The sequence below is a fragment of the Microtus oregoni genome, unplaced genomic scaffold (assembly GCF_018167655.1).
Source record: "Microtus oregoni isolate MIOR12 unplaced genomic scaffold, Mior012 000044F_ref0000062, whole genome shotgun sequence".
NCBI classification, from domain to species: domain Eukaryota; kingdom Metazoa; phylum Chordata; class Mammalia; order Rodentia; family Cricetidae; genus Microtus; species Microtus oregoni.
This window is the reverse complement of record NW_024543218.1, coordinates 18,578,884-18,604,038: the sequence shown is the minus strand read 5'-3', so window position 1 is coordinate 18,604,038 and position 25,155 is coordinate 18,578,884. Positions and strand designations below refer to the sequence as shown.

General features: G+C 40.2%; 1 protein-coding gene across 2 annotated transcripts in view; it reads left to right on the top strand.

Annotated features, from left to right (window-relative positions):
• The window catches only part of LOC121434747 (tyrosine-protein phosphatase non-receptor type 12-like), a 63,238-nt gene that overhangs the window by 20,426 nt on the left and 17,657 nt on the right, over positions 1-25,155 (top strand). Inside the window, exons 2-8 of one of the 2 annotated variants that reach the window (XM_041633696.1) lie at positions 2,390-2,498; positions 9,122-9,198; positions 10,844-10,939; positions 13,504-13,542; positions 15,286-15,357; positions 18,495-18,554; positions 21,603-21,745. In XM_041633696.1, coding sequence (XP_041489630.1) covers positions 2,390-2,498; positions 9,122-9,198; positions 10,844-10,939; positions 13,504-13,542; positions 15,286-15,357; positions 18,495-18,554; positions 21,603-21,745 — 596 coding nt within the window. The remainder of the gene's footprint in view (positions 1-2,389; positions 2,499-9,121; positions 9,199-10,843; positions 10,940-13,503; positions 13,543-15,285; positions 15,358-18,494; positions 18,555-21,602; positions 21,746-25,155) is intronic. The other variant, XM_041633697.1, reaches the window with a different exon arrangement.

The window sequence follows — 25,155 nt, the reverse complement described above, 5'->3', positions numbered from 1 at the left end:
TCTGGATGTTGATGTTTTTCAAAGTGCAAAGCAAAGTTTTATTCTGTTTTTATGTTGCATATCTAATGTATATGATGATTTTTAAATATATTTGATTTTATATGTGACTTAATTTACACATAATCATATCTGAACACTGATATATAATAACATGTATTAAAATATGTTTTAAATATTATGTTATTAAATATTTTAATACATATGTATATAATCTGTGTCCATACACATACACACACATAAAATATGCAATGATCAGATCTCACTGGATATACCATTTATGTAGACTCTAGGTTTTTTATTTTATTTTCATAAAATATTCTTCATTTTAAAGTTGAGCATATAAAGCATTCCATGATAGGTCAGGCTTTAAAACTATTAAGTAAATAAAAATTCAAACTTGAATATTTGTTTATGATTCGAAGACCTTCTGTAATAATTACCAGCTTTCACATAAAAACACTGTAAAGCTATCTCTCAGTAGTTGTCACACAGGAAGTGCTTGGCGTGGGTAGTAGGTGCTCCAGGAGGGTGACAGCAGCTTGGAGTCCAGCCTGGCCCTGTGCCTTCCTTTGTAGTTAACTCTTGGTTCAGTAATAGTGATGTACAGTACTTTCCTTGTCTGCCAACGCTTCTTTGACTGTTTAAACCGACATCCTTTAAGTTTAATTTTCACAAAAACCTTTATATTGAGATACTGTAAATATCTTAAAATACATCTTTTCTGATGTCAGATCTTTGAGCAGAGAAGATGGATATGCAAGATATTATTAACAGGGAATAATGAAATCTGTGAGCAATCTTTTTGCCTTTTCCTATTGCTTTACTTTTGCATTTAATCTTCCGGGTAGGCAGTATGTTCATACAACAGGGAAGTGTGAAAAGACACAGTACTTGCCTTCCTGTCCATTTCTCAGCTCTCGATTCCTGTCCCGCTGTAGCCTGTGCTGCTCGATTCTTGGAGATGCTTTGTGCGTGTGTGCAAGCAGATGCGGTTTGAATCCTTTAATGCCATATCACTGTGTTCAAGACTGAGCTTTCTTACTTGCATTTTAGTCATATCATACTTGATTGTATGAAACAGATTTATCCAGTCCTATTAATAGGCAGTTTTTTTATTGTTTGTGAACTTTGCTATTATGAACATATTGCAATAAAGAGCTTTGTGCATACATTATTCCATATTGTGCCAGTTTTGTCTTGAGGCACATGTGTAGAAATGTAAGATGCTAACACCGTGTTTGGACACACATCGTACTGAAGCCTGGCTCTGGTGTAGCCCAGTGACCTGTTTCCATGAGTGCTGGCGTTGCAGGCGTATGGAAAACTGGGTTGTTTACACATCTATATATTTTGAGATTTTTTTTTTAAGTCACTATAGACCTGTGAAATTTTAGTTAGGCTTTGTGCCAGTATATAGCATGATTTTTCTTAAAAGAAAAAAAAATGTGTTTTCCTATGTTCTGTCTCTAAAATTTAGTCTTTATTTTTTTCTGAGCAAAACAAAAATAACCATTTCCTATGTAAGTGCCAATGTGTAAAATTATTTAAAGTAATACCATAACAATGACAAGATTCTTGTGTTAAAATTCTGTGGTTTTTTTTTTCTTTAACTACAGTCATGAAAATTTTTAATTGATTGAGTTTCAGCATCATGGGTTACAGAAATAAACTGGTGAAAAAATTCAGTTGCTACTAGATTTTTTTCATTTCATTTGTATTTAATAATTTGAGTCCCAAAATCAAAGTACTTTCAATATGTCTTTAATCCATCAAGGAAGTAATCTCCTTTGAAATTAATTTTTAGAAGTGTAGTTGCGTAGAATCTAAACAATTCACAATGCCAACTTTCAGTTCTGAAAGCAGGAAGTGTATTACTGACAAACAGAAATATTCCAGCCCAAAGAACATCCCTGCTGCCATATGTGGTAAGAATTTGTCATAACCCACAAGCCACTTCTGTGAGGCAGTGAAGAAGCAAAATTAGTCTTTGTTGAGCATTGCCAATCCAATATGAAGGAACTTTGTGTGCAGTGTTTTACAAGTGATTGTTAGTGTATGCCTCAGAAAGAGCCTGGTTCATCGAGGGTGCTCCTGGGCTCCTGAGAGGAGAAACCTGTCCAAGACAATCTCAGCTTAGTGATATCTTCAAGTAAAATTACTTCTAGTTCCCTTTGCTGTTCATTTGGAATAAACAATCTTATAATTGCACTTACTCTAAAAAGAAATTATTCTTAGGGTTAATTTTTAAGGGACAGGGAAATTAACAGCTTAGAGGAATAGGAGAATTAGTTGTGAGGAATTGGGTCAACAGAATTCATTTGTAAATCTTTAACATTTTGAAAATATCAATGTTTCTCTAAACTTGAATTTTATTTTCTTGTATTTTAAGCGATTAAGAAGATTGTCTACCAAATATAGAACAGAAAAGATTTACCCCACAGCCACTGGAGAAAAAGAAGAGAATGTTAAAAAGAACAGATATAAGGACATACTGCCATGTAAGTTTGAACTGCCCTTGTTAGAGTACATAGAATGCTGTGTAGCTCTTGTGACCCCAGCTCTGAACTGAGCAGCTGAGGAGGTAGTGTCAGTCCCTCCGAGGAACACTACAGAATAATTCCTAACTGCTTCTTGGAAGCCCTTCTTGTAACAGGGTTTGTTGTTTTTAAGTGATGTAGACTATTGGGATAGTTTCTTAAAATGCTAAAACATTGATTTGTTAATCGGAGAACCTTAATTGATTAACTGTGGATGAAAAAGTGGGCCACAAGATACCTCAGAAACTTGTGTCTGCTGTCCTCAGCAGTCTAGGTATCTAAGCATATTTAAAGTTGAAAACATGATATTCTCATTATGATTACATGCTAAGATTATACTGTTTTCTAGATAAGTTCCTTTAAACACATGCTTAACTAAGAGTCCACATTTTATAAAGAAAAATTTTGCCTTGGACCTCCTTTTTCTTAAAGATGCCACAGTGTTTGCCTGCAGCTGTTTTGAACTACCTACATCCTGTAGCGCCATTTCCTTAAGTGTCGTTATGAGAGCTTCTCTCTGAAATACCCTGGTGTTCCAGTGACCTAAGGGAGTAGCCTCACTAAAGCCTGTGGTCTTTTTCAGTGATTTTCTTTCCTATTAAGTGTGTGTGCCATTGGCCAGTCTGTTCTGAAATTTTCTTCCTTCATGATAACCCTCTTTCAGATCATTTCCTCCTTTTCTTATCTCCCTCTGTTCCTCGCTGATTTCTTGTGTGCATGCCTATCTGATTTGTATGGGGACGGATCGGATTAGAAGTCAGCTCCGATTTAGTGGTTCAGGAGCCACTTCTGCTTTCTTTGTTTGAGATTTGGTGTCTCACTGTGGCTAAGGCTTTCCAGTTGGGCTAGGGATCTACCTGTGCACCTTTCTGGAGCTGGCGGTACAAGTACCACTCATGTCTGGCTTGTGTGTGTTGGGATAGAGTTCAGGTCCTCATGCTTGCCCAGCAAGTACTTCACTGCCGGAGCCACCTCTCCGACCCTCCTCACTGCTTTCTTTGCCTGCGTTTAAACCTGTACTTTGTGTAACTCTGCTACATTCTTCTCTTCTGTGGATTGTGTTAGTGACATTGACAGGGACCAGCACAGACAAGTGATGAACTGCCACTCTGCACGTTTTGTAGCTATAAGACCCGGGACTGGCGTTCCCTTTGTAAATTGGAGCTACAGTGATAATCCTTCTAAGGCCTGTTTGGAGCGTTAGATAGGTCAGTCATTTTCTACTAATCTAGCACAGTATCCTCTCAAGGCTTTTGCCTAAATATGCTCCGCCTTCCTTGCCAGTGTCTTTGATCTGTTGAGGCTGTCCTAACAAAGTGCACAGACTTGGTGACGTGTCAACAGAAGTGCATTGAGAGAAGTCACTGCCTTCATCAGAACACACCCTCCTCGACCCCCCCCCCCCCCATATCACTGCATTGGGAAGTAGGTTTCAGCAAATGAGCTTAGGGGATGCAGTCAGACCATAGCATTAATATACTATTACTAATATAGAATAGGAGTTGACGTGGATTTCCGGATACTTTCAACATAATCATGTGACCTTTCAGTACTGCCCACGGATTTCTCTGTAGTCTAAAGAAATAAATCTTAACTGGCTCCAGGTTTCGGTTTTCACATGCATTTTATAGAGTTGTGATCGGAATCTGTGTGCTGATGATGCAGAAAACAAACATGCAGAAGTCCCTGCTTTTGAACTTCATGCTCTCTCTAGCCTAGGTGTCAGACAGTGAAGACACATAGACACGAGCTCTGTAGGGTAATGCTGGAAGGGTAAGGCCCTGAGAGAGCTGGGATACGGGGGATGGGGGAGGTTGGTGGTATGCTGGTGCATCAGTTGCTCGTTTCTGTGATAAATAGATTTTCCCTCTTGTAATCCCACTTGCAGCTGGGAAACTGAGTCTGGAAGAGTTGAGTCGCTTATCGCAGTGCTCATATGATGAAAGATAGTTTGTATCCAGAGCCTTGACATGGAGAAAGGGTGGTTGTGGCACTCGGATGTTTGATGGGAAGCGTTTGGGTTGTCCTGCTGCTGCCAGCCTCTAGGGGCAGACTCTGGGGCCCTGCCGCACAGCCTGCAGTGCACAGCACACAACTTAGAGTGCCAGCCTCAGCGGCAGTCAGGGCAGGAGGACCTTTTCTTCCTTCTAGTCAGTTTCTGCCTGCTTGGATTTGGCATGTACATTTGTCAGAAAATAATTTCTCAATTTTCTTTGAATGTTTAACATGTCTGTTGTTGCAGAAACAAAGTATGTAATTAATTTTTAAAATAAATTTATATCATAAGTAAACCAGCCCAATCCAGTTTTAGGACATTTCATTACTTCCAAAAGTTCTGTATTCTTTAGCCCCAGGCAATTGTCAGCGTGCTTTCTGAGTCTAGATTTTGTTTTTCTAGAAGTTTGAAATAAACATCATATAATATGTGATCTGTTGTGCCTAACTTCACTAACTTAGCACATTTTTAGTTATATTTGTGTTATAATAGTACTAGTGGTTATGTCTTTTTACTATTGAAAAATATTTAATTCTGTAACTATATTTTATATTGCTTGTCCACTCTGCATTTGATGTATATATTTTGTAAATAATGTCACTAAAAATATTTCAGGTAAGGCTTTTGAGTAAACACAATTTCATTGTCCCTAGGGGCCTGTGTAGGGATATAACTGTAGACCTGCAGAAGATTATATTTAACAGTTCTCTGTCTGTCTGTTTTGTTTTATGAGGCAGCAAGTTGCTGTGTAGCTCTAGCCCAGGCTGGCCTCTGAATTCTTCATCTTCCTGCCTTAGCCTTATAATGCTGGGGTTATTGGCATGTACCACACACCACCTACCTTATGTCGAAGTCAGTATTTTGCATTCCCAACCGTGGCACGTAAGAACCAGTTTCCCACATTTCCACTGGCTCGCGGAAGAATTGGGTTTTTGATTGTTGAGACTGTGTTAGTTTGTGTTAGACCTTCAAGTTCTCAGCCTGCCTCAGCCTCCTGAGCACCTCGAGTTACAGGTGTGAGCCGTTGCACTTAAGATCTTGCATGCGTGTGTACGCCTATTCATATGTGCCTGTGAAGACCTGCGGTTGGAAGTTTTCCTCAGTTGCGGTCTCTGCCTTCTGAGGCTGGGGTTACAGGTGGGCCACCACACTCACATGCTTTATCCACTATATATTTTCCTGTGTCCAGACTTTTTTATTCCAGTTTTTCTAGTGATTCTTGTTATATTTCTAATTTGTGGCTTTTCATGTGCTGTTAGCCAATTCTTTGTATATCTTCTTTGGTGAAAAGTCTTCAAATTATTTAAGGGGAATTTTATTTTAATCTCACTGTGTTAAGAATTCCTTTTGTTGTTGTTGCTTGGTTTTAAGATAGAAGTCTTAACACTGGGTGGTCCAAGTTGGCCCAAGCTCTTGATCATCTTGCCTTAGCTTCCTAAATCCAGGGATTACAGGTATGGGCCACGATGTCCAGCCAAGAGTGCTTAATATTTCCTGGATACTAGAGACTATTTCCAGAATTGAAAATTTTGAATGTTCTCTTAGAATAAGAGGTTATTTACCCATGTTTTCTTGTTTGTAAGGGCTAAAATAGAACTTTTGGGGTTGGTGAGTTGGGGATATTTCACCTGTTCTGATGGTAAATAGGAGATTCTTTATTCCACTTTGTGTATGCCTAACCTCCTTTTTCAAATCCCCAGCCTGCATGTAGACAGCGTACATGTAGGCTGATGATCTTAACTGTCGTTTCGGAACCAGTTGCTGTACTCTTATCTTTGAGACACTCTGACTGGAGAGTGGTATGCCATATCGATAACAGTTATTGACTGGGACCCCTTATTAAGAAACCTTATATGGTCATTCTTTCATGTATCAAAAGAAACATCTTTCCAAAGTCAAATTAAAAAAGAGGAGACAAAGTAATATGAGTGAAATAAATGGCAGAGCACTAGCAAAAATGGAAAACGTGTTAGCGACGAATAGTTTTCAGAGTCTAGTACATTTTTCTTATTCCTCTATCTACAAATTCCCAAAGTAAACATCCCATCCCAAAACATCAGAAATAAGTCATTCATGACAGTTGTCTTTTTAATATTTCAGTAAGAAGTATATTCATAGCTGTTGCCATCTCCAATTTATCTTTTGTAAATTAATTGGTTTTCATATTCATTGTCTATGGATTAGGAAGCTGTAATGTGATAGTCATGGTTACAGCTTGTGTGTTGTTCTTTTCTAATCTGTAGGCGGTACTAGGCAGTTCTCATACCTTATCATCCAGGTGAATAGGCTCCTTTAATTTGCAAGTAGTAAAATGTGTGTACGTCGTGACCCACCTTGCCCTCAACCATTTTAATTCTGTGGTATTTATGTGTGAGCGTGTACACACATTTGTGCCTGTGTGAGTTTATGTACCTCACATGTATGCAGCTTCCAGAGGAAGGCCAGAGTCCGTTAGGTCCTGGAGCTGGAATCACAGGTGGTTGTGAGCCATTTGATTCAGGCCTCGGGAATCACTGAGATCTCTGAAGAGAGCGCAACTGCTTTACCTACTGAGCCATCTCTCCAGCCCTCAGTCCTGTGGGATTATTCTCAGAAATACATAACTCCCTCCCAGTCACAGCTAAAAATTAGGGAAACTTAAAATTGAAAGAGACAATAAGTCAATACATAATCTTGAAAAATGAAAAACTCAGAAATATAGTTGAAAATTGTTACTTGTTTGATAACTGAATTTTCTGGTCTTAGGAATTATGCGGTGGTTATATATCAGTATTAAGCCTGTCGTGGGGGATAGTCCTGTAGTCCCAGCACTTGGGAGGCTGAGTACAAAGAATCATGAGTTCAAAGCCGTTCTGTACTATATATAGCAAGATCTTGATTCAATATTTCCACCCTCCAAAGCAGTGTTACTATTAGAGGAAGCTCAGGAGCAAGTAGCTGTGACTTTATGCTATTTTTGCAATCTTTGTTTAAATCTAAAGTCACTTCTAAATGTCATTTTTTGAGTTAATGAAGTTTTGGGTTTTTGTTGTTGTTTTGAAATAAGATCCTTATGTAGCCTTGGCTGACCTCAAACTCACAGAAATCCTTCTGCGTCTGCTTCCATGAATGCTGGGATTAAAAGCATGAGCCATTATGCCCTGCTTAATTTTTTTTTTTTTAACCAGTACAAAATCTACCAGTGCGGCTTCATGAGTCTACCAAGTCTGATAACCTCCATGTGGCACACACATCCATCAGCATCCCCTACCCCTCTCTTATAAAAGTAAATAAATAGTAGTAGCTGGGCGTGGTGGCGCACACCTTTAATCCCAGCACCCGGGAGGCAGAGACAGTGCATCTCTGGGAGTTCAAAGCCGTCTGGTCTACAGCTGGAGTTCCGGGACAGCAAGGACTGTTACCACACACATACACACACTCTCTGTAAATAGAGATATAGATAGATATAGGCACACATGAGTACATAATATATATATGCATACATATATAGATAGATAAATAGGATTTACATAGCTTAATTAATGCAAATGAAAATAATATGCATTCTGATATTGGAAGGTAAAAGAAAGATTGCCTTTTTCCATAATATTGTCTGATTTTTTTTGTCCAGTCCTGTCATACTGTAGTATTTTAATTCATTAGTCATAATTATTTTCAAAATTTCTCGTGAAATATGGAAAGGTACATTTCTTGGTAAGAACCTTGGCAAAGGAACTCTTGAGTGCTGGTCATTAAAAGGTTCTGAGGTGGGCTGGAGAGATGGCTCAGCAGAGCCATTGCCTGCTGTACTGCCTGCTCTTCCAAAGGTCCTGAGTTCAATTCCCAGCAACCACATGGTGGCTCACAACCATCTGTAATGAGGTCTGGTGCTCTCTTCTGGCCTGCAGGCATACATGCAGACAGAATATTGTATACATAATAAATAAATAATTTTAAAAAAGGGTTCTGAGGTTTCACTGGGGAGATGGCTCAGCCTTCAAAAGCACTGGCTGCTGTTCCAAAAGACTGAGCCCAGTTCCCCAGCACCCACATGGCGGCTCACACCACAGCCTCTGTAACTACACTTCCTTGAGATCAGAAGCTGACCTTCTACTTCTGTGGGCACTGCACACCCCCGACACAAAGACATACATGCAGCCAAAACACCATACACATAGAGTTTATTAGTTCTGTCTCTGTGAGCCCTGTATGTGATGGGACTTATAGACCAGGTTGCTTGGAAACCCATATCCACCTGCCTTTACTTGTGAAGTGCTGGGTTTAAAGACAAAATTTAAATTAAAAAACAAAAACGCTGAGGCTTCACCCCTAGATAATTTGGTCAAGGTCTAATGTTTTATATTTTTAAAGTTCCAGATATAATTTTGATTGCAGCTTTAATATATTTATAATTTTTTTTTTGCTTTTCTCAGAGTTTACTTTTTGTTAAAATAATGTTACAGTTACTGTCCCGGCCCCTGAACTTGACATTGCGTGTGTAGAGTAGATGCGGTGTCACGTTTGTGATCCCAGCACTTGGTGGGTGGAAGCCGGTCAGTGCCTGTGAGCTGCATTGTGACGGAAGTTACAGAAGTCTTTTCTCTTGTAGTTGACCACAGCCGAGTTAAGCTGACCTTGAAGACTCCGTCTCAAGATTCAGACTACATCAATGCAAATTTTATTAAGGTACGGATTAAAATGAGGGGACTTTTCCTTGCTACACTTAGTGCCTTTCTACGTACAGTTTTTTGAAGGTGTTAACTACCAAATATGTACTAATAAGAAAATACATAGAATAAGAATGCCTTGTATATCTTATGTGCTTCCTTCTCGCCACCTAAGCCATATACATATAGCTCAAGCTGCGTGTGTGTGTGATAGCAGAGATAGTTTTCTCTGCGCGGCCTTTACATTGAAGGCCTATATAAATACTTCAGTAAGTTGGCCCTTGAGCTTATATGTCGTTGAACCATATGGTAGTTCCCAGTTTTTCTTGGCGATGAAATTATAATAAACACTATTCTTTTGCACAGTTTCTTAGGATAAATTAATAGTGCCAAAATTACTAGGTAATGTTGATTTAAATGTATAAGATACAACTGCAGTTTTAAAAATCTTTGGTATTTGTTGCTGTTTGCGATGACAACTTGGAGCCATGTTTGGTAGCATATCCCTGTGATCCTGTGACCTGTGTAAGAGGGCTGAGGCCAGAGGGTCGCAGCAAATTCAAAGCCAGTCTGAGCTAGAGAATGCGACTGTCTCAAGGTTAAAAACCGAATAATAAGGTGACCGTCTTGTCAGAGAACTTTGTCAGCCTCGAATCTACAGTATTGAAGGGGTAGGTGGGTGGGTGGGTGGTCACTGGCTTGGAGCTTGAGACTTCTTGCCTTAGCTTCCCTGGCGATGGGATTGTAGGCTTTCTCTACTATTCCCTACCTGTCCTGTTTATGCTGTTACCAAGAAAGAGGTGCAGTGTCCTTTGTGACCGAGTTTAAATAAAAGCTTAAATTTGTTTCATAGGTTATTTTGGGCTTTTGAATCCAGTTATACATCTATTACAGCTTTTCAGAGATTTTTTATATTGGCAGTCATAAATACTTTAATAGGTGTTTTGTTGATAATGTTAGATGATAAGAGTAGTAAAATTAATATTGTCTATGTAATGTTGAACAAATAGGGTTTTAGGTAAAGAATTCTTTAATTTACTTATGACAGTAAAACAATTTGTGGACTAAACAAAATGGGTATTGTGTTTCAGATATTGTCAATATGTAGATTCTTTTATACGTGTGTATTAAGAGTTGTAGATTTTAACTGTAGTTAGAGCACTGATTCAGGTGTCTGCCGGTTCATTTGTCTCAGTTGGCTGTCTTAGCTAATTCCAGAGCCCTGTAGTAGGCTCTGAGTGCTAACTACTAGCTTTAGTATTGTTTTTAGGATTTACTCTTGTGTTTTTGCTATAATTAATTTTTTGACTATTCATTAAGTTTTTGTTGTTGTTTCCTGAGACAGAGTCATTCTTTTTGTAGTCCTGGCTGTTCTGGAACTCACTATGTAAACCAGGCTGGCCTCAAACTCACAGATCAAAGAGATCTGCATGCTTCTGAGTGCTAGGATTAAAGGCAATATGACACTATGACCAAGATTTTGTTTAATTCTTAGTACAAAGTGATTTAATTACTGCTTCTGTACCATTGATTAGCAAAGCTGCAGTGACTTGGGCACATGCTGCCATGTTTTATGCACTGTGGTGAACGGTGGCTTTAGAAGAAAGCATTACTAAAGTAACTTGACGCTTCAGTGAATTGACGTTTACCTTTCACCCTTTCAGGGCGTCTATGGGCCAAAAGCATATGTGGCGACCCAGGGGCCTTTAGCGAATACAGTCATAGACTTCTGGAGGATGATCTGGGAGTACAATGTTGTGGTAAGTGACTTGTCACTTCTGAGATCCATGATATGTAGAAATACTAGGCGTCTTACCGAGTAAAAAGTAAAACAACTTTTTAGGTATAATGGTTTAAATATAATGATGTTTCTGAAAAAGACAAAAACAAGTTTTGAATATGGCTCATTAAATTCTCACAAAGTAGTTCAAATATTTTAAGAAAAGTATGCCTGTAATTTATCTTGTCCTAAGTCAGTGACCAATGATGTAGCTACTAAATAACTCTAAGGTCATTTTAAAAAATATTAATGCTTGCATAAACCAACAAAATGATTGATAATATAGGCACGTTCTTTTAGAAATAATATCATATTTTTTAGTCTGAGGAATTCATACGTACATTCGCTGCATTCCCATCATATCCACCCTTTCCTCCCCTCTCCAGCTCTTGTTGGAGATCCCCATGCATCACCCTTTCAGTGTCTTGTCCCGTTAGTGCTTCTCATAAATACACGTATGGAGTCCTCCCCTGAGACCTGGCGAGCCTACCAAAGACCGTAAAGAAACTGACTTGAACCTGGAGAGATGACTCGGCAGTTCAGGACACTGCCTGCTCTTTCCCAGGGCCTAGTTCTGATTCCCCAGGACCCACATGTTGCCTCACAACCACCTATAGCTCCAGTTCCTGGGACACCCATGGGCACTAGGTATGCATGTAGTACACAGACCTACGTGCTAGCAAAAGACCCATCCATATGCATGAAATTAAAAGGAATTAATTAAAACAATAAAAAGAAGAAAAAAAAACCTGTTTCTCCTTCCCTAACAGCCATCACTTCTCATCCTCTCCTCCATCCGTGACAGCCATGTCATTTAACCTTTTTCTAGAAGTAGATGTAAGTATATTAACTATAAATCATTAAGAGAAGGATAAAAGAATTTAAGGAGCCTCTCTCCCCACCCAAGCCCCGCTCATTCATTTGGAAGTATATCTAAACTATTGACATTTTAGTTCCTTTGCCTGTTTGAGATAAAGGGAAATAGTGTGCACTTGGGCGTGAGAGCAAGGGGGTACGGGATTGTTAGACTGCAGAGAGCACAGAGCCGTCCTGGGCGTGAGAGCGAGGAGGTGCGGGGTTGTTAGACTGCCGAGAGCGAGGAGGTGCGGGGTTGTTAGACTGCGGAGAGCGAGGAGGTGCGGGGTTGTTAGACTGTGGAGAGCGAGGAGGTGCGGGGTTGTTAGACTGTGGAGAGCGAGGAGGTGCGGGGTTGTTAGACTGTGGAGAGCGAGGAGGTGCGGGGTTGTTAGACTGTGGAGAGCGAGGAGGTGTGGGGTTGTTAGACTGTGGAGAGCGAGGAGGTGCGGGGTTGTTAGACTGTGGAGAGCGAGGAGGTGCGGGGTTGTTAGACTGCAGAGAGCCGTCTGCTGGACTGTGTGCTATCAGTGGAGTCGACATTTGTGTGTGGGTGTGGAAACCCATCTCAGTGATGAGCGTGTTACAGTGAGTCTAGTATGTTGGCTCCTCCTCGTGTTGACCTTTGAGAGACTCTAAAAGGGGGATGGGATAGCAGCAGTTCTTAGTGTCTGCTGTCAGTCTCACCTACAAATGAGATTTAAAGCAGGAATAAATCTCCTGATGTCTGGATAGGGGTTTGGATCTCATTGTTAGGTATTGAACATACTGAGATGTGGGTAATGCACACGCTGAGGTGTCTAGAGGAGGGTATACTGATGGAGGCACTGAAGCACATTTACAGGTAAGCGGATACAGGGATAAGAGCACAGTGATAGTTACAGTAAGAGGTTGATGGTTATAGTGTACAACTTTACTATAGAATCTTCAAACTTTCATATCTTAGTGCTATATAAAACGAGGCATCAGATAGCATAACTTTATGAGACTGATAATTTTGTTATGGTCAACCTTTAGAAGGTTACGTTTAACTGTACTTTAATATTTGGTGAAGAGTAATGCTAAGTTAGGTAAATAATACCCCAACAGTCCTTTTGTATAACTCAAAAGTAAGAAATAAGTATGTCAGATTCACAGCATAATCCAAACAAAATAAATCATTTTAAATGACATTACTTATTTCTGGCTGTGTAGGTAGTTCTTGTTTAGAAGATAGTGTCTTTGTCCTGTACTTTTCTTGAGATTTTATTTTTATGTGTGTTTGCCTACATGTATGTCTGTGTTATATGTGTGCAGTGCCTTTAGAGTCTTAAAGGGGCATTGGACCATCTGGAACTGGAGTTACAGATGTGGGCTCTGGGAACTGAAACCAGGTCCTCTGGATGGGCAGCTAGTTCTCTTAACTGAGTAATTCTCATCCCCTATACTATACTTTTAACCTTAAAGCTCTTTCTTTTTTGGTTTTTCATGACAGGGTTTCTCTGTGTAACTTTGGTTCTATCCTGGAACTAACTTTTGTAGACCAGGCAGCCTTGAACTCATAGAGATCTGCCTGCCTCTGCCTCCCAATCTGCTGGGATTAAAGGCGTGTGCCACCACTGCCCAGTTTAAAGAGCTACTTTGTAATATAGAACAAGTATATATTTTTAACTGATGTATTCTTTATCTCCTCCCCCAACTACTTTTTAGATCATCGTCATGGCCTGTCGGGAATTTGAGATGGGAAGGGTATGTATTTGCTTACCACATTGTATCTGAGGACAGAAGATCCTGACTTAGGACTTCACATTAATCTGATCTCAAGTAGTTAAAGGGTATACACTTGTGTGCTCTGCTGTTATATATGATACATGGATCAAAACGACCTCTAAAACACAAACGTCTTTCTGTATTTCAGAAGTACATTTTATAATACACTAAATAAGCATATTAAAGTAATTCCGATGATTAAAGCTTAAAGCTAGCTGCATGTGGTATCTCATACACCTGTAATGCAGAACTTGAGAGGCAGAGGCGAGAAGCCTGCACAGATTTGAGACCAGATTGGTGTACGTGAGTGTGAGGCCAGTCAAATTTATATATATTATAAAAATAGCGTGAATATTCTGATTAGTCTCTCTGTGTATGTGTACCTGCATCCATGGATGTGTGTGCAGGTAAACCAGAGGTCGGCACGCAGACTGTATGGTCTTCCTGTTCCCTCCTCCTCCTGTGGTTTGAGGTAGGGTCTCTCTAAACGTGGAATTCTGTCTCCTCCTCCCCACTGTGCTGGGGTTACAGAGGCTCTCGCTCTGACTCTCACCGTTGGTGTAGAAAGCACTGGGTACTGTGCTCGCTGGACTGCTTCCCAGCCCCACCTCCACCTGTTGTTGCTCTCTTCTTTCTCCCTTTGTTCCTCTCTGTTTGGTTGGTTGGTTTTTTATTTTTGTTTCTGGATTTTTTGAGGTGTTTGGTTTTTTGGTTTTTCGAGACAGGGTTTCTCTCTATAACCCTGGCTATATACTTTATAAAATTATAAAGCCCTAGAACTTGCTTTGTAGAGCAGGCTGGCCTCACACTCCGTGATCTCCTGCCTCTGCCTCCCGAGTGCTGGGACTAAAGGTGTGCCCACCTCACCCAGCTTTTGTTTGTACTGTTTTCAGAGTTCAGAGAAGGAAATCTCTGCTTGGTTTCTTTTCTGATATTCTGAGATTGGACCCGGAACCTCACACATGCTAGCAAACACTCTGGTCCCTGAGCTTCCCATGACTTTGACCTTAGCTGATGTGTGTGAGAGGTGCTTCATTTCGTGGGGTGTTGTGCAGCGTCGGTCCTGAGATGTTAATACGTGTACAGAGAATAGTGCTTACCTTTAGGTGTGACACCCAGATCAGATTTAAAGTCAGTTGTGTAGTGTCTTTATTTGAAGTTGTTTATGTTGGGTGATTCATTAGTAAAGGTAATTTTTAAATTCTAAAAAATGGCTATTAAAATTTTTGAGATGTGCCATATAAGCGAAGTAAGTACATGTCATAAATTATGGAGAAGCCCTATTTTATCTAATTTCTTTTATTCCTTGAGAATAACTTTGTTTACCAATGTTAAGTAATGTTGGACAGAGGATAAACAAAAATAGCAGAATCTAAATATTGAAGACTAACCAAATTTGCTATGTAAATGCTAATATTCTTTACTATTATTTAATTATAGTTGGAAATTTAAATTTTATCATCTAGGTTTTTTTTGTTTTGTTATTGTTTTTGAGATACGGTTTTTCTAAGTACTATTAAAGTTGAGGATCTCTCTTTTTATTTCATTAATGATCTCATTGTATACGTGGTGACGATCACTCTGAATTAACAACAGCCAGTAGAATAGTATGATTAGCAGTGCCCAAATGCATCTTAGAGCACACAGTGCTCTTTCTGTAAAAGCTTATGAACTATGTACAGTTACTGAACTCTTTCCTGCTGATCTCTTTTTGGACAACAGAAAAAATGTGAGCGATACTGGCCTTTGTATGGAGAAGATCCTGTAACGTTTGCACCATTCAGAATTTCCTGTGTAAGTACTTATTTTTGTTTTAAAAATTCGTTCTTTGAGAAATTTGTATATGGTATGAACTCAGGCTGCTGCAAGTCTAGGATTCAATTCTGTGTAAACCTTCACTTACTGTGTAATCAATACTAATGTTTTATTTTGCTTTTAAATTTAGGAGCTTTAGAAATGACTTTTACAACTGTAAATAAAATAAGGTTTTCCTTATTTTCATGTTGATTCTGTTAGTCTTTTTATATCTCGTGACAATTATTGTTTAACTATGCTCAACTCATCTCTGAAAATTGGTATACTCACTTTTCTAATCAAATAAATGGAAAAGAACAGTGTTAACTGGGACGTAGTCTGTCATATTAAGCTTTCCTATTATCCTCCCCCATATTTTAAAATTATGTATGAAGTTAAACTTGAGAATTGCTGTCCTAAAAGTGAAGAATATTCCTTATAACATGTCCTTATAACAGGACATGAAGTCTAAAGTGTAGGCTGGGCCTGGTGGCACACACCTGTAATTCCAGCACCACTCAGGAGGACTGGTCCAGTAGCAAGTTCTAGACAAGAGGTTCTCCACCTGTGGGCTGTGACTCCCCTGCCAAACTTGTGTCTCAAAAAATATTTGTGTTACAGTTCATAGCAGTAGCAGAATTACGGTTACGAAGTAGCAATGAAAATAATTTTATGGTTGGGGGTCACCGCATCGTGAGGAGCTGTATGGGGGCCCAGCATTGGGAAGGTGGGGAACCACTCGCTACTGTTGAGATTAGTAGGAGATCCTGTCCTTGGGGCGGGCGGGGGCTGAAATGTGTACCGTGTTATTTCGTGTTCTCTGGAGTTCAGCTCAGGCTCAGATCTACCACAGTTGAAACTTGAGAAGATGAAGTTAAAAACAGTGAAGAAGGAAAACAAGAAAAAGGGAAGTGGGCGGAAATAAAGTAAAATGTGGGTGAGCTAGAATACAACTATTTTATTTATGTGACATTTAATATCTTATTTCTTAGTCACCTAACGTTGAACTACCTATTTCAGGAGCTGTAGAGAGACAGAACCCTTGGGGCACTGGAGTGTGGGTGGGAAGTGTAGAGAGCTTTTATTATAAAATAGGGCTCACAAAATTACGGAGGTTCGAAGTCCAAAATCAATTCATAATTGAACTCAAATTTAGTCTGCAATAAACACTCTAAAGTTATAGTTAAAAATTAATGGTTTGTGGGACAATGTTGAAGGTTTCTGTGGTTTGTCTTTTTGAGACAGTCTCACTGTGCATATCATCATAGAGACCAGCCTGCCCCTACCTCCCGAATGTTTAAATTAAAAGTATTCATTACCACACTGGGCAAAAGATGTTTTAATTCTGCTGCATTTTGTTTTATTTAGGATGAATACTAATTAATGCACACCACAATATACTTCAGTAAAGACATACCTTCTTAGGGTAGGAATGATTCCACCATAGGGCCCAGGACAATGCAGGGAACGTAGTTCTGGGCGATGTGCTTATGTTTAACAAGCTAACTGTAGTGAATGTCACAGGTCAAGTAAATTAGTGTCAGCATTCCGCAACAGAACAGTTCCATAAGCAGGGAAAAAATGAGTTGACTTTTGTGGATGTTTTTTTTTTTTTATCTGACCTAAAATATAAATTTTTAAAAATCCTCTTAATATGAGGTTTGGTTTGGTGAATAAAAGCTTATCTGGTTCGTTAGTATCAAAATTAATCCATTCTGAAGACTTTAATAAGAAGGAATATCTATGTTTTTTGTTGTTGTTGTTAAGACCACTCAGGATTTGTTTCCACTGATTTTAACTGCAAATAAAAAACTGAATTTATGCACCAGGCAGTGGTGGTACTCACTTGGGAGACAGAGGCAGGCAGATCTATGAGTTCAAGGCCAGCCTGCTCTACAAAGTGAGTTCCAGGACTGTCAGAGCTGTAACATAGAGAAATCCTATCTCGAAAAAAGAAAACAAAACTAAATTTACAAACTGAATAACCATAAAGAGTAACATGCCTGCTTGCAGTCACAGTGTCTGAGCAGAGAAATGGGTGTGTCCTGGGGACTGTTGGTGTGGGGTAAATAAAGGGAGTGTGGACAGGAAGCAAGCAACTCGGCCCAGTGTCCGCTCCAGCATGGTGGCACATGCCTGGTGAGGGGTGGGTGAGACTCAGGTGACAGCAGGCTGGTGCTGAGGGAGGCCAGCCTGTCGGCAGAGCAAGTTCCAGGACAGCGGGGGAGGGAGAAAAAAGAAAGAGAAAACAAATAATCATAAATTGAAACAGTAAGTAAAAAGTTCCCATTCTAGAATAATACTGGATGTCTATTTTCTTAATGAGTAGCTTATATTATTATTGTTAATGACTGGCCTAAGCTGTCTGTGGTTAAAACTAAAAAAGCAGAAAGAAGAACTGAGCAGCAGACAAATGTCACACTTCTTCTAATACTCTATGAGATGGTGTCAGACTTAGAGTGGTTCGTGTTTCATACAACCACAGGCAGAGTAACAGCAGGGTCTTCTTCCCTCTCTGCTGTTTGAGAGTTGAGAAAGTGCGGTTGACATGGAGACATTAAGGCGGGATGTTCTTTGGGGATTGTTTTGTTGAAAACGTTCTGGGGATGCTTGGTACTTAGCTATATTGTCTTAGATGGTAAAGTCATGATTGAATAATCAGTTAGTAAACACTTTTTAAAGACTGTAAGTAAGAATTAGATAAAACATTAGGAAGAAGAGGCTGTATAGATCAGTGTGTTTATCCTAGTACACACAAAGCTTTGGGCTCAGATCCTAGCACCATTAAAAATACTTAACGGGGGCTGGAGAGATGGCTCAGTGGTTAAGAGCATTGCCTGCTCTACCAAAGGTCCTGAGTTCAATTCCCGGCAACCACATGGTGGCTCACAACCATCTGTAAAGAGGTCTGGTGCCCTCTTCTGGCCTTCAGCCATACACACAAGACAGAATATTGTACACATAATAAATAAATAAATAAAATTAAAAAAAAAATACTTAACAGGATGACTTTGAGGTTTTTAAAATAATAATTAGACATGTGCAAAATTCTAAATGTTAATTTTAGATTGTTTACTTTTAATTATTTTGTTTTGATGTGTATATTTTTACTGACTAACAATTTTTTTTCCTTTTAGGAAAATGAGCAAGCAAGAACAGACTACTTCATTCGGACACTTTTACTTGAGTTTCAAAATGTAAGCAGTTTCCATTATAGATAAAGAGTGCCTGCTCCATACATACTCCCTCCTCCCCATCTCTCCTGCTCCATCCATACTCCTTCCTCCCTCCTCCTCATCTCTCCTGTTTCCATCCATACTCCCTCCTCCTCATCTCTCCTGTTTCCATCCATACTCCCTCCTCCCCATCTCTCCTGCTCCATCCATACTCCCTCCTCCCTCTTCTTCATCTCTCCTGCTCCCATCCATACTCCCTCCTCCCCATCTCTCCTGCTCCATCCATACTCTCTCCTCCCCATCTCTCCTGCTCCATCTATTCTCCTTCCTCCCCATCTCTCCTGTGCTCCATTCATACTCCCTCCTCCCTCCTCCTCATCTCTCCTGTGCTCCATCCATACTCCCTCCTCCCTCCTCCTCATCTCTGTTTCCATCTATACTCCCTCCTCCCCATCTCTCCTGCTCCATCCATACTCCCTCCTCCCTCTTCCTCATCTCTCCTGCTCCTATCCATACTCCCTCCTCCCCATCTCTCCTGCTCCATCCATATTCTCTCCTCCCCATCTCTCCTGCTCCATCCATACTCCCTCCTCCCCATCTCTCCTGTGCTCCATCCATACTCCCTCCTCCCTCCTCCTCATCTCTCCTGTGCTCCATCCATACTCCCTCCTCCCTACTCCCCATCTCTCCTGCATCCATACTCCCTCCTCCCCATCTCTCCTGCTCCATCCATACTCCCTCCTCCCCATCTCTCCTGCTCCATCCATACTCCCTCCTCCCTACTCCCCATCTCTCCTGTTTTCGTCCATACTCCCTCCTCCTTCCTCCCCATCTCTCCGGCTCCCATCCATACTCCCTCCTCCCCATCTCCTGCTCCTTCCATACTCCATCCTCCCCATCTCTCCTGCTCCATCCGTACTCCCTCCTCCCCATCTCTCCTATGCTCCATCCGTACTCCCTCCTCCCCATCTCTCCTGTGCTCCATCCATACTCCCTCCTCCCCATCTCTCCTGCTCCATCCATACTCCCTCCTCCCCATCTCTCCTGTGCTCCATCCATACTCCCTCCTCCCCATCTCTCCTGTGCTCCATCCATACTCCCTCCTCCCCATCTCTCCTGTGCTCCATCCGTACTCCCTTCTCCCCATCTCTCCTGTTTTCCGTCCCTCCTCCCCATCTCCTGCTCCATCCGTACTCCCTCCTCCCCATCTCTCCTATGCTCCATCCGTACTCCCTCCTCCCCATCTCTCCTGTGCTCCATCCATACTCTCTCCTCCTCATCTCTCCTGTGCTCCATCCATACTCCCTCCTCCCCATCTCTACTTCTCCCCTCTCCATTCTTGCTCTGAGTCTCAGTCTTGCTGTTTTATTCTTTATTTAGTTAGGATCTGAGCCTTAATCTGTATTGCATAATAAAATAGTGTAAATTTTAACTTACTTAGAAAAACTTCAATTTTCTGTGTGTAGAATAATGATTCTTTCTTTGTTGCAAATAGTTTTCTCTTAACAATAGACAAATTATAACATTACTCACTTATTAGTCAGTTGTATGCATAATTTTTTAAAGACAAAACTAAATTTTCATTTAGAGACTGGATATAGTTCAGTGCTCGGGGTCTTTGTCCATCAGGCACAAGGGTTCAGTCACCAGCTATATAAGTAAAGTAAATTGTCAATTGGATTTAAAGTTATATTTACCTCATTTCAGAGCCAGACAAAATGATAATTTCTCAGGGAGGAAACCAGACATGTCTAAAAGGACATTGCAAAAATGCTTCTGACCAACTCACTTGTAAGCCTGCCTGCTCTCTTTTGACAAGCTACCTGCACTCGTTCTTTTCCCCAACTACTGAATCCATCCCTTCAGTCGGGTCATTTAGTGCATTGTTGCACATTATCTCCAGTTCGCACTCACCTCCTCCGTGTGTGTCAGATCAATTGGTTATCCTGACTGAAACAGTGTGGCAGTTCACACTCACCTCCTCCGTGTGTGTCAGATCAATTGGTTATCCTGACTGAAACAGTGTGGCAGTTCACACTCACCTCCTCCGTGTGTGTCAGATCAATTGGTTATCCTGACTGAAACAGTGTGGCACATAAAGGGGTTTGAGAAGTTAGTAACTTGCCTGCGTAGTCAGTGACAGATACAGAACTTGAGTACTGGAGCTGAATCTCAAGCTCTGCTCTTTCCATTGACGTCTAGAATGAACAGTCTAAAAGTTACTGAGAGGCTGGAGAGACTAAGAGCCCTCCTGCTCTTTCAGAGGACCCAGGTTAGATTCCAGCCCAACTGTGGTGGCTCACAACTCGCTTATAACTCCACTTTTGTAATATCCAAAGCCCTCTTTTGACCTCCATGGGTATGAGGCGCATCACATAAATTAAAATAAGTATTTTTTAGAGTTGCTGGGGCTTCTTTGGATCTTTGATTTATTTGGCTATTGCTTTCAGTGCTTACTATAAAATTAAATTTGGAAAAAGCTTAAATACATAAATATATATTACATTAGCTGGTTAAAGGAAAAGGAAAGTAAAATCTTAGCATTATTCTGTTAAAAAAAAAAAAAACTCCCTCATTTCTATCGTAGTTGTCCCCAAAGGGTTGAGAGGAGAGAGGCAGTTCCCTCGACCACAGATGCAGAACCAACAGTCTAGTGAGAAAGTGGAGTTGGAGCTAGACAGTCTCTTCTTTTTCAGGATATTCTCTTGGCCCTCTAACTCCAATGATTCAAAGAATGATGTATTATCAATTTTATAGTGTGGATTATGAAATATAGTGGATAAAGATCATGTTGTACATGTTAATATCTCTTGGGTTAGATCCTGCAGTTGTTATATCCTATAAAACACCAGGAAAGTTAATATGTCTAAATTTTCTTACCTTTAAAATAAAATGGAATGAGCACCACCTTCCTTGTGGAAGCTAAGTAAGTTATTACATATAAAACATCATCAGTATTGGGTGTTTGGTAAGTAATAAATGAAGGCTATGTATTTGATTTTTTAAAGGTAACTTAGAAATGATAGTTAAGTTTGTACGTATATTTACTGAATTTCTGTTTCTATGAAGGAATCCCGCCGGCTCTATCAGTTCCATTATGTGAACTGGCCGGACCACGATGTTCCCTCGTCCTTTGATTCTATTCTGGACATGATCAGCTTGATGCGGACATACCAGGAGCACGAAGATGTGCCTATTTGTATTCATTGCAGGTATGAAAGAGTCTTCTAAATGTAGGAAGTGCGGTGCTTAAATCTGTTGTGGAATAGAGTTTTGTTTCTACATTAATTTGATGTGTTTCGCCTTGAGCCTTTCCTGGCCCTGTTACAGTATGTTTGAGGCCTGAGAATTGATGGAATCTAATCTAGTTGATAGACTGTAAATGTTACAGTAAAACATATTCCCTGGTATAGTCAGTGTCGTGTCGTGCAAATTTTCATGAATGATAAAGCCTCAGGCTTTAAAAAGATGTGTGTAGATAGGCATAGAAATGGTCTAAGATACCACTGGTCTCCAGACAAGTGCTGGGTATGGTGCACATGCCTGTAATCCCAAAACCAAGGAGGCGGAGACAGAATCTCAGAGCTCGAGGCCAATCAGGGTTACCTAGTAACCAACCTATCTATAGATAGTAAGTCTACCTCAAAAAATCCAGAAGAAAAGGTTAAATTATTGTATACTTATCAAGTATGAGAATTTAAAAGAATTCATTGCCAGTTACACAGCAGAGATGTCATTTGTACCCCAATTTCAGAGCTCTTAGAATGGAGTAATAAGGTATTTTCCAGGTGAAAAGCATTCAGGGAAGTTTTCCTTCCTGAGGAACAAGCCTCCGTGTCTGCACCACTGTCTGTCATACCATGAAATTATAGCTTAAAACTGTTGAAATCTTACGCAGGGCTTGAAACTGGCATTCTTTTTTATCCTTTTAAGAAGTTGTGGTGGGTGGCATTCACTTGTTCATTGGTAAATATGCCAGTCCTCCGAGGTTTTTTGAGGATTGAAGGCTTATGTAGACCAGGCTTTATTTAATTTACTCAATAGCCACAGCTGCCTCCCTCGCCTCCACAGCTCTGCTTGGATTGCAGGTGTGTGCGGGGTACCTGGCACGGCGTCTTGTAGTAAGTTAAGAGTAAATTGTTGGTACGTGATACTGGACAACTTTATTAAATTGTGCTGTATATATAAAACTAAATAATGACTTAAGTTTAGGTATATCTATATGCAGCTCCTGTGTAGAAGTGTTTTCTCTTTTCAGGTAATGTTTAAATTCCAGTTACTTTTTGCAAAATTAGTCATGTTGACATGTGAGCCCAGCCTTTGACTTCTGGGGCAATGGGTGTGATGGTGTTTGTCTTTGAAGGGGTAATTAATTTTGTGTTCCAAGTGTGTGTTAGAGTTTAATTATGTTAATTAAATAAGATAGCCACCTGTGGTTTTTTTTTTTTTTTTTTTTTTTTTGGTTTTTCGAGACAGGGTTTCTCTGTGGTTTTGGAGCCTGTCCTGGAACTAGCTCTTGTAGACCAGGCTGGTCTCGAACTCACAGAGATCCGCCTGCCTCTGCCTCCCGAGTGCTGGGATTAAAGGCGTGCGCCACCACCGCCCGGCCGCCACCTGTTTTTAATTGAACACATTTAGCTGTTTTTATTGTCTGATTAATTTTCTACTCATAAACCTTGAAATTTTTAAAATAAAAAGTGAAGAAACATTCCAGTTGGGCAGAAAATAACCTTAATTTTTTCATTTCTTGGAAATTAAGACTGGATGCCTAATCATGTCTATAATTTTTATATCTTCAAATATTGTGACTCCTTCCTTTGTTCCCTGTCTCACCTGACAACCTTCATCTCCAGTGGACTCCAGGTTACATTTATGGTAGAACTCTTGTCTGCAACCCTTTTTAGAAAGGTTTTTAAAAGTGTGGATGATCTCAGTAGCCCAAGTGAACCTTGAACTCTTACCTCTTCCTCACCGGTGCTGGGATGGCCAGCAGGGATGAGCCACCATGTCCAACTTGGTTTAGTTGAAAAAATATCCAAAAACTTGACAGAGTGACTCATGCCTATACTCCACTGCTTGAGAGACTGCGAGATAAAGATTAGCCTCGGCTGTAGAGGGGATGGGATGGGAGGAAGAAGAGCAACAATGGAGACCCCCAAACAGACCAGCCAACCTGGGTACAGCTGAGGAATACAGGAGGCAGAACCGCTTGTATCGTCACTTCTTGTGTTGCCCTCATAAAATACAGAGGGTACAGTACACGTCAGGAAAGACGTGGCAGCGGCAAACCCTCAAAGCCCACCTCCAATGATGTATTTCCTCCTCTTAAGGCTCTGTTTCCTAAAGGGTCCATATGAGTCTGTGGAGGGTATTTCTCATCCAACCCACCACCCCTTGGCTTCGTTTTGTAAGGTCAACATTTTTAGTGTCTAAAAATGTTGGGGGAGAATACAGTTTTTTGTTTTTTTATTTTTCTTTATAGTTTTAAAAAGAATAAATGTTGTGTCAGCCATGAAAAAATAAAACGTTTGCAGTAGCTTTGCAGTATAGTCATGATTGTATTATTAGTAACATGTAGGATATTTCAAAACCTAATGTAGAATTTCATTAGATAAATCTGTTATTTCCAAATATTGTAAAAGCTACTTTACTCCTGAGGCAATTTTTCTATTTTTTATCTTAGTCCTTCAAAAGACCTTAGAATCAGTGTTTCTCAGAATCACCCTTAATTTATCCTGCTAAGTTATTTGTATCTGTAATTTTATTTACTATAAGAAATAAGTAAAGGAAACCCAGGATGGTGGTGCATACCTATAATCCCAGCATTCTGGAGACTGAAGCAGGAGGATTATAAATAGGATACCAACTTGGGCTACATAGACCCTGTCTCCAAATAAAAAAAGGAAAAGAAAAAGTATCTCATCAGTTAAGAGCACTGCCTGCTTTTCTAGAGGACCCAGGTTTGATTCCCAACTCAGTTCCTGGGCATCTGACTTGCTCTTCTGGCTTTAGGGCACCAAGCGTGTATGCGTGTGATACACAGACATAGATGTAGACAAAACACTCGTGCACATAAAATAGTCTTGTTAAGTAAATGAAAGTTTCAGACACGAGATGTATTGGTTAATTACTGTTTTAAAGGTTTATTTATCTTAACTTTGAAGTTTTCCTCCCTGACTTGTGAAGAGAGCTGGTTCTGCCTCTTACTCCAGAGTGACTCTGGTGGGCATTTGGGGGCCATCTAACACATTTCAGTGATATGTTGACGAGTCAGCTGGTGAAAAAGAAAAGTGTTTTGTTATGGAATTGAAAGATAAAGAAGTTGTCTTGACTTGACTTTTTACAAGTTATTTAAAATTATTTCCTGTTTTGTTATGTTATCCAGTCAGTAACCATAATTCTTAAGTCTGTTTCAGTTGAATTTTTCTGATTCCAAAAATTATTTAATTCCTTTAAACAACAAAGCAACGTGTTAACTTCAGTAACTTACGCACAGCTACAAAAGAAGAGAAAATGTGTCCATTTGTAGCGTGTGCTTGTAGACAGGGTTTTAGGACCTATCCCAAACTGGCTGGGGTCGCGAATGTCCCGTCTCAGCCTCTCAGGTGCTCCGTCAGCACCA